General features: G+C 53.4%; 1 protein-coding gene across 11 annotated transcripts in view; it reads right to left on the bottom strand.

The window, feature by feature from the left end:
* The window catches only part of PBX3 (PBX homeobox 3), a 169232-nt gene that overhangs the window by 6157 nt on the left and 145845 nt on the right, over positions 1–17230 (bottom strand). For all 11 annotated transcript variants that reach the window (XM_075015329.1, XM_075015323.1, XM_075015321.1 and 8 more), the window contains 2 exons: positions 16733–16868; positions 390–555 (listed from right to left, as the gene is read on the bottom strand). In XM_075015329.1, coding sequence (XP_074871430.1) covers positions 390–555; positions 16733–16868 — 302 coding nt within the window. The remainder of the gene's footprint in view (positions 1–389; positions 556–16732; positions 16869–17230) is intronic.

Raw genomic sequence — 17230 nt, 5'->3', positions numbered from 1 at the left:
TTGGGTGAGAAAAAACTGTTGAAACAGCTACCGAAGAAGAAAACTGGCAGAAGGCTGACCCTGGCACCGACCCATTCCTTCTGTGGGTTAAGACTGGGGTTCTTAAAGTGCACTGCATTAGCCTGACTCGCCTCCCGCTGACATCAGCTGTGGGTTTACTGTTGAAGTTACTGGAATGTGTAAGCCAACACTGAGTGTTTTGTAGAAATCACAATCTGCATTCTTAACTGATGCCATGTGTCTTCTGGCACCATGGCTACTAAGTCAGGCTAAGGAGCACTGAAACATTATGAACCAAAGTAAATTCACTGCAGAGTCAGAGTTTTCCTTCCCACTTCAGGAGACTTTAATTTACTCGGTGGGTGAATGAAAAAGCTCCTGGTACATACCAGAGTTTGGTGTGGTGGGGGAGTTTGTCTGGTTGTTCTGGACAGCTGCTGCCACGGCGTGTGCTGCAGTCACAGCTGTTTTTGCAGCATAAAGATTGGCTTCTTCCTGAAACTTCCCTATATTCTTCTTGTACCTGATTCTTTTATTGCCAAACCAGTTGGACACCTGTTGATTGGGAGGAGAAAAAGGGAAAAATAGTCAAGCCTCCAAAACCATTCAGCAGGGTTTGCTTCCAAAAGCAAAAGCTAAGTTTGGGTCCAACAAATATCCAATCCCTAGCCTTCAATCTAAGATCCGCTGGGTACTTCAACTAGTTAAGCAGTAATCAAGGATCAGATGAGCATGTGTATAGATATGAGCGTGACATGGTTCAGTTTGTCTCTTGGCAAAACTGATACACAAGGTGTTACTCTCATGACAACATTCATCTTGGAGTTTGCTGTGCAGTTATCATGGTTTTATCTACTGTTATTAACAAGTCATTTGTCAAACAAATAAAAACTAGAACCCAAAAGCCACTGAAGGGAGGTAAAAGTAACCGTTGATTAAGTGAAAGGCAGAGACAGTTGGAAATGAATGCAATTGTTCTTTATTTTTGGGCTGGAACAACCTTGGCAGCCCTACCATTGGAATCATGTTTGGTCTTCTGAAAATGAAAGGAACAATATAAATCAAGAACGGATGAAAAGTTACTTTGTCATCTCCCTTTGAAGATAATGCATGGATGCCAAAAGGGCTGATAAGGCTCTAACTATTAACCATGCAAAGGTCATGGCTGGAGCACTAAGAAATCACACAAACTTCCATAATTTCAGCTCTTAATAACCACAGTTAATTACGTATGTGGCATACAGTGCCATCAGGAAAAGGCCTGGTTCCCTGAACAAAGCTAGTTCCCTGTATTCATGCCAAGACACTTTACAACATAATTCTGAAAGGAAATGGGTCCCTAACGATGCAAATCACATTTGTAAGATCACAAGCAGCAGGTGATGTGAACATTGCCATTTTCACTGAAAACATTCAGTTTCTGGACTTCACCCCCACCTACTCATTGGGATCTCCGCAGCTCCTTTGTTTAGTTTTGAAAAGGTTATTGCACCATCCTAGTCACAGATAAACAACAGTTATTACTGTCTGATTTCAAACATGTTCAAAAACTACATTTCTCAGATGACCAATTATTTTATGACACTAGTGCCTAGAGATCTGGGATGAAATCGGGTCCCCCTTGTCCTGCACTTCGTGTAAAAACACAGTAAAAGACAGCCCCTGTCTCAAGAGCTCATGCTCCAAACAGACACTTGGCAGGAGCAAGGGAACATATTATTACTTTAGCCCCCACTGGACAGAGGGAGAACCTGGGCACAGAGAAATTTGCCCATGGTCACCCCAGTAGCCTGGGGCAAGCTGGAAATTGAATTAGAGTCTCTCTCAACTCAGTCTGCTGCCTTAACCACAAAACCAAACTCCTTCCTTTCCCTTGGATGGAAATTCAGACTAGCAATAGCATGTGGACATTTCACTGCTGGGCCTTTGTCCACCTCCAAGGCTGATCAGTAGTGACTGTAAGTCTGACAGCTGTCTGGAGGCCTATGCACAGCACATTTTGTGGTCCCAGTTCTAAGAGAAAGATGCTCAAAACTCAACCAGCTGAATTCACAGTAACTCGCACTCTCAGAAAGGAAGATATTCCGCACCTAGGAAACAAGAGATTTTGTCCTTTTAATGGTGACTTCAGAAAACAACCATTCCTGAAAACAGAGAAATCTGCCAATTTTCCATCTTAGGCCACAGCTGAGTCCCTTATAGAAGAAGGTCTTTTCAAAATGAACCCTGTAAGGACAGAGATGGAGAGGCCATGGGGCCTAGTGGGTCACAAAGGCTATTTTGTACCTAAGCTTGTTCACTGGTCTCTGCTGTCTCCCTCTGCCTTCTCCTGTCTGCCTTTCCGAGAATTATATGGGCTGCAGGCAGGTCTGGTTATTCTTTCAATTGATTAGCTAGGGACTCACTGTCTAATAGAGTCCAACACCCCCTGAGCTGGCCCAGCCAGTGGGTGGGAGCCAAGGCAACATGCTGACCATGGGGCCCAGCTGGTGGGCAGTGGATGCTCTTTTCAACTGGTGCGAGGGGACCTGAAGGTGCAGGCAACTGTTGTGCTCACCTTGCCCTAAGGCCAAGCCTGCACACTCTTGCCTCCATGGTGCCAGAAATGGAATTATGACCATCAGATGCTGCTGCACTTGGTTTTATTTGCTTGTCTTTACATGACCCTGTGAAACATCTCTTGACACAGAGGAAATAATATCCCTGTGTACAGAGGCAGGAACCCTGCACAGCACCTGCTTTCTCATGAAAAGAAACAGAACTCATCAGGGACTGTATTTCTACATAGCATGCTCCGTGATAGGGACACAAATGACCACAGCTCTTGAACGGTATTCCCTTTAAAAAGACAACCCATGTGACAAGCAGAACACTGCTGCGTGGTATAGTTTGATACTGCAACCTGGTTCTATGGAGAAGACAAAAATGCCCAAATTACATAGCATGCAGCAGGACTTTATGATAATTAATGAAAAGCCTCCAGCTTTAAATGTAATAAGGAAGGTGTACCCTACAGTTTCTTTTCCCTGGACAATACTCCATTGTATCCCACATATTGCACTTAATATTACCTTGTCAGTCAAGGAAGCAATAATACATTAATGAAACCCAGCAAATAATTATTGTAGACAATCAGATTACGGCTTTATTAACGGTTTCATAATTGAAGAATCTCTGTACATCAACAGTATTGTCCGAGGATGTGCTAGAACCCTCTGTTTATGCACACCTCTGGACCAATCAAACAATAGCCATCACTAATAAAGGTTTATTTAATTCTCACAGTAAAATTTTAATATCACCAACAGCCTGGGGAAGCCTCCGTGAGTGGATTTGCTTGACATCAGATCGTTTCCATTCTGCTAGTCCCAATACTTCTTAATCTTTAATATCAAGGCAATTAAAATTAATGGCCACTCATCCAAAGCCACTGTGGGCAGTGTTTTCTTGACATCAATTGTTTGATGGGATTACCTAGAGGTTAAACTAACAAGCAAGGTTTAATTGGAAGCAGTGAAAGGAGCAGAAATCATACATTATGTTTAACCTGTATACCACATCAAAATGAATATCTAAAAAATGTTAAACTCATTCTGAAACTAAAATCTGCACCCAACACTTGGCTAGATCACAGGCTTGGGCCTTCACCAGTCAGCACAGGAAAAGTCTGTTTCTGATACCAAAAGTCAGAATCCCCGTCTATAGCTCCAAAACAGCACCCACGGATTGTTTTAAACCGCCTGTTATGAAATAGCTTGGCAGTTGAGCTATAGCGGAGTCAGACACATGCTACAAACCAACGTCTTGGTCACAGGTGGACAGACAGACAAGGACAGAACAGTGTGGGGAGCAGAAGTCGGTGAGCCTGCAGCACAATACGCGTAGATACATCAGCTCTGAGTAGATCGGCGAAAGAGCCCTGCTCCCACGCTTGCCTTCTGCTGCTTTGATTTCATTGTGTTCAGGCACTTGTCCCAGTCAGGACATGACCGGTGACAGACTTTGCTGGGCTCTGACCAATGCAGTGGGGCCTCAGCACTGCAGGAGCTCAGGCTGAAGAGGAGTGGCAAGGGGCAGCCAGCCCCCAGTGCCACCTGAACTGTGCCACGCCTCCCCCAGCAGCCCCCAGTGCCACCTGACCTGTGCCACGCCCCCTCCAGCCAGCCCCCAGTGCCACCTGACCTGTGCCACGTCTCCCACAGCAGCCCCCAGTGCCACCTGAACTGTGCCACACCTCCTCCAGCCAGCCCCCAGTGCCACCTGACCTGTGCCACACCTCCCCCAGCAGCCCCCAGTGCCACCTGACCTGTGCCACGCCTCCTCCAGCCAGCCCCCAGTGCCACCTGACCTGTGCCACACCTCCCCCAGCAGCCCCCAGTGCCACCTGACCTGTGCCACGTCTCCCACAGCAGCCCCCAGTGCCACCTGACCTGTGCCACACCTCCCCCAGCAGCCCCCAGTGCCACCTGACCTGTGCCACGCCTCCTCCAGCCAGCCCCCAGTGCCACCTGACCTGTGCCACGCCTCAGCCAGCAGCCCCCAGTGCCACCTGACCTGTGCCACGTCTCCCACAGCAGCCCCCAGTGCCACCTGACCTGTGCCACGTCTCCCACAGCAGCCCCCAGTGCCACCTGACATGTGCCACGTCTCCCACAGCCAGCCCCCAGTGCCACCTGACCTGTGCCACACCTCCTCCAGCCAGCCCCCAGTGCCACCTGACCTGTGCCACACCTCCCCCAGCCAGCCCCCAGTGCCACCTGACAGGTGCCACACCTCCCCCAGCAGCCCCCAGTGCCACCTGACCTGTGCCACGTCTCCCACAGCAGCCCCCAGTGCCACCTGACATGTGCCACGTCTCCCACAGCAGCCCCCAGTGCCACCTGAGATGTGCCACACCTCCCCCAGCAGCCCCCAGTGCCACCTGACCTGTGCCACGTCTCCCACAGCAGCCCCCAGTGCCACCTGACATGTGCCACACCTCCTCCAGCAGCCCCCAGTGCCACCTGACCTGTGCCAAGTCTCCCACAGCAGCCCCCAGTGCCACCTGACATGTGCCACACCTCCTCCAGCAGCCCCCAGTGCCACCTGACCTGTGCCACACCTCCCCCAGCCAACCCCCAGTGCCACCTGACCTCTGCCACGCCTCTCCCAGCCAACCCCCAGTGCCACCTGAACTGTGCCACGCCTCCTCCAGCCAGCCCCCAGTGCCACCTGACCTGTGCCACACCTCCCCCAGCAGCCCCCAGTGCCACCTGAACTGTGCCACACCTCCCCCAGCAGCCCCCAGTGCCACCTGACCTGTGCCACACCTCCTCCAGCCAGCCCCCAGTGCCACCTGACCTGTGCCACGCCTCCTCCAGCCAGCCCCCAGTGCCACCTGACCTGTGCCACGCCTCCTCCAGCCAGCCCCCAGTGCCACCTGACCTGTGCCACACCTCCCCCAGCAGCCCCCAGTGCCACCTGACCTGTGCCACACCTCCCCCAGCCAGCCCCCAGTGCCACCTGACCTGTGCCACACCTCCTCCAGCAGCCCCCAGTGCCACCTGACCTGTGCCACGTCTCCCACAGCAGCCCCCAGTGCCACCTGACCTGTGCCACACCTCCCCCAGCAGCCCCCAGTGCCACCTGACCTGTGCCACACCTCCTCCAGCAGCCCCCAGTGCCACCTGACCTGTGCCACACCTCCCACAGCAGCCCCCAGTGCCACCTGACCTGTGCCACGCCTCCCCCAACCAACCCCCAGTGCCACCTGACCTGTGCCACGTCTCCCACAGCAGCCCCCAGTGCCACCTGACCTGTGCCACACCTCCCCCAGCCAGCCCCCAGTGCCACCTGACATGTGCCACACCTCCACCAGCAGCCCCCAGTGCCACCTGACCTGTGCCACGTCTCCCACAGCAGCCCCCAGTGCCACCTGACCTGTGCCACGTCTCCCACAGCAGCCCCCAGTGCCACCTGACCTGTGCCACGTCTCCCACAGCAGCCCCCAGTGCCACCTGACATGTGCCACACCTCCCCCAGCAGCCCCCAGTGCCACCTGACCTGTGCCACGTCTCCCACAGCAGCCCCCAGTGCCACCTGACATGTGCCACACCTCCCCCAGCCAGCCCCCAGTGCCACCTGAACTGTGCCATGCCTCCTCCAGCCAGCCCCCAGTGCCACCTGACCTGTGCCACACCTCCCCCAGCAGCCCCCAGTGCCACCTGAACTGTGCCACACCTCCCCCAGCAGCCCCCAGTGCCACCTGACCTGTGCCACACCTCCTCCAGCCAGCCCCCAGTGCCACCTGACCTGTGCCACACCTCCTCCAGCCAGCCCCCAGTGCCACCTGACCTGTGCCACGCCTCCTCCAGCCAGCCCCCAGTGCCACCTGACCTGTGCCACACCTCCCCCAGCAGCCCCCAGTGCCACCTGAACTGTGCCACGCCTCCTCCAGCAGCCCCCAGTGCCACCTGACCTGTGCCACACCTCCTCCAGCCAGCCCCCAGTGCCACCTGACATGTGCCACACCTCCCCCAGCCAGCCCCCAGTGCCACCTGAACTGTGCCACACCTCCCCCAGCAGCCCCCAGTGACACCTGACCTGTGCCACGCCTCCCCCAGCCACCCCCAGTGCCACCTGACCTGTGCCACACCTCCCCCAGCAGCCCCCAGTGCCACCTGACCTGTGCCACGTCTCCCACAGCAGCCCCCAGTGCCACCTGACCTGTGCCACACCTCCTCCAGCCAGCCCCCAGTGCCACCTGACCTGTGCCACACCTCCTCCAGCAGCCCCCAGTGCCACCTGACCTGTGCCACACCTCCCCCAGCAGCCCCCAGTGCCACCTGACCTGTGCCACGCCTCCTCCAGCCAGCCCCCAGCGCCACCTGAACTGTGCCACACCTCCCCCAGCAGCCCCCAGTGCCACCTGACCTGTGCCACGTCTCCCACAGCAGCCCCCAGTGCCACCTGACCTGTGCCACACCTCCCCCAGCAGCCCCCAGTGCCACCTGACCTGTGCCACGCCTCCTCCAGCCAGCCCCCAGCGCCACCTGACCTGTGCCACGCCTCCTCCAGCAGCCCCCAGTGCCACCTGACCTGTGCCACGTCTCCCACAGCAGCCCCCAGTGCCACCTGAACTGTGCCACACCTCCTCCAGCAGCCCCCAGTGCCACCTGACCTGTGCCACGCCTCCTCCAGCCAGCCCCCAGTGCCACCTGACCTGTGCCACGCCTCCTCCAGCCAGCCCCCAGTGCCACCTGACCTGTGCCACACCTCCTCCAGCAGCCCCCAGTGCCACCTGACCTGTGCCACGTCTCCCACAGCAGCCCCCAGTGCCACCTGAACTGTGCCACACCTCCTCCAGCAGCCCCCAGTGCCACCTGACCTGTGCCATGCCTCCTCCAGCCAGCCCCCAGCGCCACCTGACCTGTGCCACGCCTCCTCCAGCAGCCCCCAGTGCCACCTGACCTGTGCCACGTCTCCCACAGCAGCCCCCAGTGCCACCTGAACTGTGCCACACCTCCTCCAGCAGCCCCCAGTGCCACCTGACCTGTGCCACGCCTCCTCCAGCCAGCCCCCAGTGCCACCTGACCTGTGCCACGCCTCCTCCAGCCAGCCCCCAGTGCCACCTGACCTGTGCCACACCTCCTCCAGCAGCCCCCAGTGCCACCTGACCTGTGCCACACCTCCTCCAGCAGCCCCCAGTGCCACCTGACCTGTGCCACACCTCCCCCAGCAGCCCCCAGTGCCACCTGACCTGTGCCACGCCTCCTCCAGCAGCCCCCAGTGCCACCTGAACTGTGCCACGCCTCCTCCAGCCAGCCCCCAGTGCCACCTGACCTGTGCCACACCTCCCCCAGCAGCCCCCAGTGCCACCTGAACTGTGCCACGCCTCCTCCAGCAGCCCCCAGTGCCACCTGAACTGTGCCACGCCTCCCCCAGCCAACCCCCAGTGCCACCTGAACTGTGCCACACCTCCCCCAGCCAACCCCCAGTGCCACCTGACCTGTGCCACACCTCCCCCAGCGCCACCTGACCTGTGCCACGCCTCCCCCAGCCAGCCCCCAGTGCCACCTAAACTGTGCCACGCCTCCCCCAGCAGCCCCCAGTGCCACCTGAACTGTGCCACGCCTCCCCCAGCCAACCCCCAGTGCCACCTGACCTGTGCCACGCCTCCCCCAGCAGCCCCCAGTGCCACCTAAACTGTGCCACGCCTCCCACAGCAGCCCCCAGTGCCACCTGACCTGTGCCACGCCTCCCCCAGCAGCCCCCAGTGCCACCTAAACTGTGCCACGCCTCCCCCAGCAGCCCCCAGTGCCACCTGAACTGTGCCACACCTCCCACAGCCAACCCCCAGTGCCACCTGACCTGTGCCACGCCTCCCCCAGCAGCCCCCAGTGCCACCTAAACTGTGCCACGCCTCCCCCAGCAGCCCCCAGTGCCACCTGAACTGTGCCACGCCTCTCCCAGCCAACCCCCAGTGCCACCTGAACTGTGCCACGCCTCCCCCAGCAGCCCCCAGTGCCACCTGACTTGTGCCACGCCTCCCACAGCAGCCCCCAGTGCCACCTGACCTGTGCCACACCTCTCCCAGCCAACCCCCAGTGCCACCTGACCTGTGCCACACCTCTCCCAGCCAACCCCCAGTGCCACCTGACCTGTGCCACACCTCTCCCAGCCAACCCCCAGTGCCACCTGACCTGTGCCACGTCTCCCCCAGCCAACCCCCAGTGCCACCTGAACTGTGCCATGTCTCCCACAGCAGCCCCCAGTGCCACCTGACCTGTGCCACACCTCCTCCAGCAGCCCCCAGTGCCACCTGACCTGTGCCACACCTCCTCCAGCCAGCCCCCAGTGCCACCTGACCTGTGCCACGTCTCCCACAGCAGCCCCCAGTGCCACCTGACCTGTGCCACACCTCCTCCAGCAGCCCCCAGTGCCACCTGACCTGTGCCACACCTCCTCCAGCCAGCCCCCAGTGCCACCTGACCTGTGCCACGTCTCCCACAGCCAACCCCCAGTGCCACCTGAACTGTGCCACACCTCCCCCACCAGGCCCCAGTGCCACCTGAACTGTGCCACACCTCCCCCAGCAGGCCCCCAGTGCCACCTGAACTGTGCCACACCTCCCCCACCAGCCCCCAGTGCCACCTGACCTCTGCCACGCCTCCCCCAGCCAGCCCCCAGTGCCACCTGAGCTGTGTCACATGTTCTCCAACCAGCCCCCAGTGCCACCTGACCTGTGCCACACCTCCCCCAGCCAGCCCCGTGCCACCTGAACTGTGCCACGCGTCCCCCAGCCAGCCCTCAGCACCGCCAAGTCCATGCTGCACCTCCCCTAGCCAGCCCAGTCCACACCATACCTCCCCCAGCCAGCCCTGGAGGGTGCTGCACAGGTACTGAGGGCAGGAGTGGACAGGGCTCTGCATTAGCCATGCTTTTGGCCACCCCTATGGTGCTCCTGTTACTCCCTGGGCTCACTCAGGCTTGTGCACTGCAGCTCCTGCTGAAATAGGAGTTTGAATTTTCTCCCTATATGTCAGGGACTGGCACCTTCCACCCCTGGGAAAGTGCATGTGCCACAGGGGCTGCACCCCAGCTTAGGGTACCCCCCCAACTGCACCAGATCTGGCTTTTCATAAAGCACCTGGGATGCTTTTCAGCTCCTGCTGGGGCAGGGTCTGGAACATACAGATCTGCTGCTGACCCCTTGAAGGCTGGCAGAAAGGGCATCAGGGGCTGGAAAGCACTGGAAGTCCAGCAGTGATTCCTGGAAGCAGACCTCCAGCATGGACTGAGAGCACCTCCAGGCGCTGCAGACAGTCTGGCCTGGCAGCAAGCTAGGGCTGCAGGCCCTGCCCAGCATGATAGCTGCTGTGACTTGCCTGGGTAGCCCATCCCAGGCTCCCAGTGAATTGGCCTCTTTCAGAGCTAGGGTATTGGTGTTACCCTGCATGACAGTTCACAGGCATTTCAGGCAGCCTGCAGACTCAGGCAGACACATCTGCATCAGTGATGCCTTGTTCATGTTTTTGAGCTTTTCTGTACAAACATGAAGGTTGGAACCTCACTTTGTTCCTTTGCATGACAGCTGAGATTCAGACATAGTCACTTGACTCCTGGAGCTGGGGCCCTACTATTGTGCCTTAATATGGCCTTGACTGTGGTCTCCTGCTCCCTGTGTCAGCCTATCTGGAGCAGGAGGAAGCACTTTCAGAGCAGCAGACACCTACTCTAGGAAACATTCACTCACAGGTAGCTGAAAAGGCCAGACAGCGACTTGCCAACCAATCTGTCCGTGGATATTAGGAAAAGAGGAAAGCTTGGACCCTCTGGAGCTGGCACCGGGAGGTGAATCCCAGGGCAGGTAAGAAATGGTTCCCCATGGGTGGATAAAGGTTTTCCTATCTGGTGACAGCATTGCAAATTCCTCATTCACTGTCACATCTCCCATAAAAGGCTTCCTTGTCTCCTGCACAGAGAAGAGCAGATACGCCAAGGCCACGTGCAGCATGGTGTCGGGTGAGAGGGGCGAGCGTCCTTCCATCCAGATGGGCACCCAGCATGGGGAGATGAGTAAACATTTCAGTTGCAAATGAGAGAGCCTTTGGTCTGAGCAGGCAGGTGCCCCAAGTGCTCCTCGGCTTAGCCTGAACTCAGGGTTCCCATGCTGCTCTTCTGGCAGGGGGTATACTTCAGGCTTCCTTTGTGATGTGGCTAAGACGTTCCTGGGCACCAGAATTGTGCTCTACACTCTCATTTAATTACACCCAAGAGCAGTGGGAATGCTCAGAAAGGGGGCTTCATGCACTGAGCTCACCTTGAAGGTATCTAGGGAGCTATACTGCTGGAAGCACTGTGCCTCCCCCACAGCTATGAGTAGCAGTAACTGGTACTTCACAGCATGAGTGCCTCGACTACCATCCCGGCAGGGTGAGCCCTGGGACAGGCCAGGTGCAGGCAGGATTTAATGGTGTGGGCTAGAGACCAGGAAAGGTGCAGAAGCAGAGTCTAGCCCCCAGGAAACCACTGACCATGGGCTGTTCAGCACTGTCCCCTGTTCCCGCTCCACAGGGGGTAATGGGGGTAGGGCACAGAACTGCCCTCCACCCCACGTCTGATAAAGTTGTGTGGCTAGACTGCACACCAACCTGGGAATTCAGAGACCTGCATTCTAGACCTGCTGTGCGACCAGAGGCAAGTCACTTTCCAGCTCTGTTCCTCAGTTTCACTATCTCAAAAATGGGCATAAGAGTGCTGGACAACTCTGAACTGTGCTGATGAAGCGTTAGATGATACTATGAGAGAAGGAAGCCACCACTAAGAACCCTCCAGCCCTGACACAAAGGGGCCGTGTCTACACGTGCCCCAAACTTCGAAATGGCCACGCAAATGGCCATTTCGAAGTTTACTAATGAAGCGCTGAAATGCATATTCAGCGCTTCGTTAGCATGCGGGCGGCCGCGGCACTTCAAAATTGCCGCGGATTGCCGCTGCGCGTCTCGTCCAGACGGGGCTCGTTTTCGAAAGGACCCCGCCTACTTCGAAGTCCCCTTATTCCCACGAGCTGATGGGAATAAGGGGACTTTGAAGTAGGCGGGGTCCTTTCGAAAAGGAGCCCCGTCTGGACGAGACGCGCAGCGGCAATCCGCAGCAATTTCGAAGTGCCGCGGCCGCCCGCATGCTAACGAAGCGCTGAATATGCATTTCAGCGCTTCATTAGTAAACTTCGAAATGGCCATTTGCGTGGCCATTTCGAAGTTTGGGGCTAGTGTAGACGTGGCCAGGGTGTGCTTCTCTAAAGGTGAGCTCCCATGCACCTGGCTGAGGGCCATCAGAGAAGTGGTACAAGCGAAAAAACGCATGCTCCTAGGCTGGGATGCCCGAGTGCCTTGCGAAGCAGAAGGTTAGGAACCTAACACCTCCTGGTTCTCCAGACTTTGTAATCTTCCCAAATGGTTGCAAGTTGTCTCAAACGGAAGCTGCTCAGCAGCACATTTTTCATTAAAACAAACTCTCTCATCACATCAAAAAAAAAAAGAATCTCTCTCTCCTCCTCATCACGGAAGACCAATTAATTAATGGGGCTTAATTGTGTATTACATTTCAAATAATATTGTTGCACTTTATTTATCATGTTAATTACAATGGTAAATAAAAAAAAAGACAAATTGTTACTTAAATCATCAAGATGTGTAACTGCAGGGTTTGGCGTGGTATGGGCTTGCCTTGCTTCCCTGTCTATGTCATTTCCACAGGATGGGACAGCATTTGTCTGTGAAAGAAGCAGCTGAGAATGAAGTGTCAATACTGAAATTAGTAAACTGAACATTTATGCACCAAAACCCACAGAATATTTCCCATTGTGTTTCCAAGGTCTTGCTGGCAGCACACACTTCATGTACTCTTCCTAATTAAATGTAACAGATTATGAAATTTTGAAATTATATGTGGTGTTTTTATGGTGCATGTTGCATGGTTAATAGTTTCATATTTCTATCTCTAGAAACTTTTTCCATATTCACTTTTCATACACATTTATTTGAAGTCAGCAATAAGAGCCCATAAATCCCTGGCTCTTAATTTTAATCTTCTTGCAAAGCATAAAATAAAATAATTTTTAAACAGAATACAGAAGCTGGCTTTCAATCCTTTGCATTTACACTGACTCAGTTTTTATTTTAAATACACATTCTTGTCAAGCACATTTGTCTTTTGTTTGAAGGAGTAAAAATTTTACAACCATAATCCAGTGACGTGCTTTCAGCAGACTATGCTGTTTCTACAGTGCATCTGATAGACTGACAGGTGTTCACAACACCTGAAAAAGGCCCATCTGCAAAAGTGCAGCACATCGGCCTTCCGGCCAGAGTAGTGAAGAGCAGAGGATAGTTTATCTCCCCCAAACACGTGCTGATTGAATAGTTCCAAATTACAGCCCCCAATGATCTCTGCTAAGGACACCTTTGTCTAAACACCTTCCCTGCACTCCTAAAAATGAAACTGCATTAGGTGTTAGTGTTCATAGTCTCTTTGTGTTTCTTCAAAAACCTGCTCTACATATTAATTAACCCAATGGTATCAGACCTGAAAGGGTTATCTCCCATTGGCACCTAAATACACCTGGAAGCCTGATCCACTGACTTTGCAGCCCAAGGAAGTTCCACCAGCAGCGTGGTTTACTGCAAGCAGCGCAGTTGGGAGTTACTTGCTGAAAGGGCTGTATCCAACTTCAAATGAAATGTTTAAGTGAGAAATGAGCAGAAGCTGGAGTGGTCTAAGTTTTGCAGGAAAGCTCCATGACATTTCCAGCTTGTCTGCAGATGAGAGCGGTTCTGATTAACCCACACACCAAACTCCTGACTCACATGAGATTCACTCACCATTACTTGAAAATAGCTCCTCTCTGCTGCTGGAAAAAACCAAGGGACTTCTGCAATGCAGCAGTAGGGTTTCATTTAAAGGGACCGGGATACACGTGCCTGGTCAAGGAAAAACTTCTCTCCCCAAAGGCCAGCGACCTTTATGTGTATCTCAAGCCAATCTCCATTTATTTCAACTCCCTTCTTACTATGAAATGGTTAGATGGCCTCTCAGGCCCAGTCAGCCACTTCCTTTGATGCGTTGCTTATCCCTTGGGTGTGTGCTATACTCTTTCCAGTTTACTAAATGGATTGCCAGGTGCACCCTGGATTTCTGAAGCATCCTCTGGATTTTGCTGGTTTTCTCACTACTTCAAAGTGCCAGTTCCTATCACAGTGAAAATAAACCAAACCTAGGCATACTTTCAACACTGACCAAACCTGCCACCCTACCCATGGCTCTAGGCTGCACCCTGCCAGTAGAAACTGCTTGTCTCATGACTGGGAGCACACCTGCCATCCATGAACGAGAGAGAGACCATGCCTCCAGGTCTTCATTCCCACGCACTGGTCTGTCCCACTGGGAGCCACCACTGCAAAATCCCGCAGAGACAGACCCTGCTGATTCGACTGAACCGATGGCGTAGCTACAGCAGTGGCTTCCGTGCTTTTTAGGGTCAGCTTTCAGGCCTCTGTTTTCATTCCATCCTGAGGCTTTGATCTCTTGCACCTGATATTCTAATGTGACCCATCCCACAGCTCACAGAAGAGAAGTCCCATAATACATCAACCTAGTGTACGAAGAACATTCTTCCCATTCAAAAAGCGCCCCCCTTTAGACAACCTGCTGTTCACAATTATAATGTACTTCCACTCCCACTGTTAACCCTTTACTTGCTGTTCTATCTCCCAACCAAAACCCACTGCAGTCAATAGACCTTCAACTGATGTCAGCGAGCTTCAGATCAGACCCAGAGTGAATTACATTTAATATGCAACCCTAACAAATGCCCTTGATTATCTAAAGATACAGCATCCACTGCCTTCTCCTTTTTCCTGTGACATTAGATCTGCAAAGAGTTCTGGGACATGAGAGACACACACACCCAGTCGCAGGGCTGCAAGGTTTTCACACGCAAAACATCCACTGTCTGGAGCACTTTCCTCCACGTTAAGCTAAACTCCTCAGTCTCTTACTGCGGAGTGAGGCCCCAGCCTTGAACCTACTGAAAGCAAAGGCAAAGTTCCATAGGCATCAGAGCAGTTCTGGCCAGCCGCCTTTATGCTGTTACATTTGATTGGAAAGGGAGGTGTGACAAGTTTGTTGTGTCCCTGCCTTTGTAGCTGCCCCGGCCCTATGCACCAGCACTTACTGCCCAAATACAAGGCCTTGATGCACATTCTAAAGAGACTACTTGTTGTGGGGCACTGGTGGCTGGGAAAGGGTTGACTAAAGAAATGAAAGGATCTAGAACTAGATTCCTTTTGGCTTTATTGATGATCTCATGTTGCTTTCTGTGGCTTGGACTTCTTATGGTGTATCCAAGGTCAGTTAAGAATTAATATACACTATAGAATGGGGTCTCTTATAAAGCTAAAAGTTGATCCAGAGGTTATGTCACTAATAATGCCAATTCCAGAGCCTTGCAATCATTAATGCTTAACACATTAACCTCAGGCATTGCTCCTTTAAATTTATAATGACTTGAAATATTGATAAGCAAAGCTGATTGGAACTAGAGGGAGTTGGCATCTCAGCTTTCAGGAGTAGGAGAAAGACGTGCTGTAAAACTTAGAAGCTATTGTTATGCTTAATTTCCTGAGAACCAAGCCCCAACATTTCCCACAATACAGGGACTCTGCCTTTCTGAGCGGGGATTCTGGCATGCTACAAAACTGACATGCCATAAAAATAGCAAAGTGCTGTTTTTCGTTTTAAAATAGCTGGTCCAGTGCAGAGTCAATGAAATCTTTGTGTAACAGAGTGGCCAGGGTTGGACAGCCAGAAGAATAGTTTTGCATAGTGAGATACTTCCGGGCTTGTATCGAAAGCAGAGTCCACACACAGCAGGAGAGCTGATATTGAGACAGGCAACACTTGTTCTGTTTCCCTATTTTATTGCAGTGATGTTGCCAATATACCAACTGATTGAAAGAAGAGACTCATTTTGTCTAACAGACTTTGCTGCAATGCAGGAATAATTGTCACTGTACAGTTATTGAAAAGTTGTGTTCTGACTGGGTTAGAGAAGACACTTCTTAAAAGCCTCAACCAATCGGAGAAAAACTGATCCATAAAAATAATTATATATTTGTCAATATACTGGCCTTTCACTGAATTGATATTGCGTTTCAATGAATTTACAGCTGGCAAAGAGAGATGAACCATCTAAGGACCTGAGTGGCATCCACAGATTGTATGTGATGTAGCTGAATAGCTGGTTACATGTATTCATCTTATTCATTCATTTTACTGTACCCTAAAGTGAACCTGGCCCTTTGTAAGCCCGAAAGAAAGTCATGATTACTGCCCCAAGGAACCTGCAATCAGCTTTCCCACCTATCTGCTAACTTTTAACATGCATGTTTCAGAGACATTAACGTCTGTGTTCACCAAAGCAGGTGCTGGGCAGGGCCTACTGGATTGCTCTGGTGAGCTTTCTGAGGACTTTGGTATGCATCTTCCACTGTAGCTGAGACAAGAGAGAGAAGGCATAGATCAGCGCTTGGGTGGGCAGATACCCAGACAGGCCAGGCACTGAATATATGGTGAGCAGTTGCCCTTTTCCCCTGAATTCCGACGGTCCCATAGTTGGAACTCTTGAACATCAGCAAAGCAAGAGTATCCACCTGGACAGACCTATACACTGGAGCCAGCAGACACTGACCAGGGCCAGGAACCCTGCACACTGCTACTTCCTGCACCTGTGCCAGTGTTACCCCTGGTCCTCTGCAGGCCTGTGAGACATGTTTGCTTCCCAGGGAAAGGTGTAGCACTCTGCAGAAAGTCTGTCTATGGAAGACCTGGAGTGAGGTGAAACTTGGGGTATGCCAGACAAGTCAGACTCCTGAAAGGGGTGTAGTCATCTGGAAAAGGGAAGAGCCACTGCTCGAGATGGACAAGGTGGAAAAGGGAGGGACAGACGGGTAGGCATGGAGCCGACCTATATAGCAGGGAGTGAAGCAAGGAGACTGAGAGGCTACCAAACCCTTAGGGGGGGATGTGAAAGGAAAGGGCCAAGGGTCCATAAAGCCTAGGGAACGGGGAGAGGCCATGGTGCAGCACAGCTCACGGGGAGAGGGTTGTACCAAGTGTCATGTTCTCACATCTTAGGAGGGCTTCGCCCGGGCAGGCAAGGGTGATGCTGATAGGCAAAGCCCCCTCTTACCTGTGATACTGTGATGCTGCACTTCTTCGCCAGCTCCTCTTTGGCTTCTTCACTGGGATAGGGATTGCTGAGGTGGGAGTAAAAATACTCATTCAAGATTTCTGTGGCTTGTTTACTGAAGTTACGTCTTTTCCGTCTGAAATGAGGAAAGAAGCCATTGCTAGTACAGATGTTAACTGAAGTCTGCAGGAGGCTCTGCTCCGCATAATGCCTCCTCTACTTCCTACAAACACAGCAGGCTGCATGCAGATCTGAAATTGAAGCTATTGGCCTGTAATTACCTGCTCCTGGCTGAAAACAGGAGCACAAATCTCTCACCTTTTAACCCCAAGAACATTGGGCCCTTTCGGCAGCATGCAGTGGGGAGCGGCCTAGCGGGGGCACAGAAGTACACAGCTCTACCCCACTGAGCCTGTGTGAAGGAACAAGGGGAGCAGCCCCCTACGAGAACAGCTTCTGGTGCTCTCCTGGGAGGCTAGGACTCCGCACTACCTCCTA

This window comes from Carettochelys insculpta, chromosome 21 (assembly GCF_033958435.1).
Source record: "Carettochelys insculpta isolate YL-2023 chromosome 21, ASM3395843v1, whole genome shotgun sequence".
Taxonomy (NCBI): Eukaryota; Metazoa; Chordata; order Testudines; family Carettochelyidae; genus Carettochelys; species Carettochelys insculpta.
Note: the sequence above shows the minus strand (reverse complement) of the source record. Positions and strands in the feature narration are given on the sequence as shown.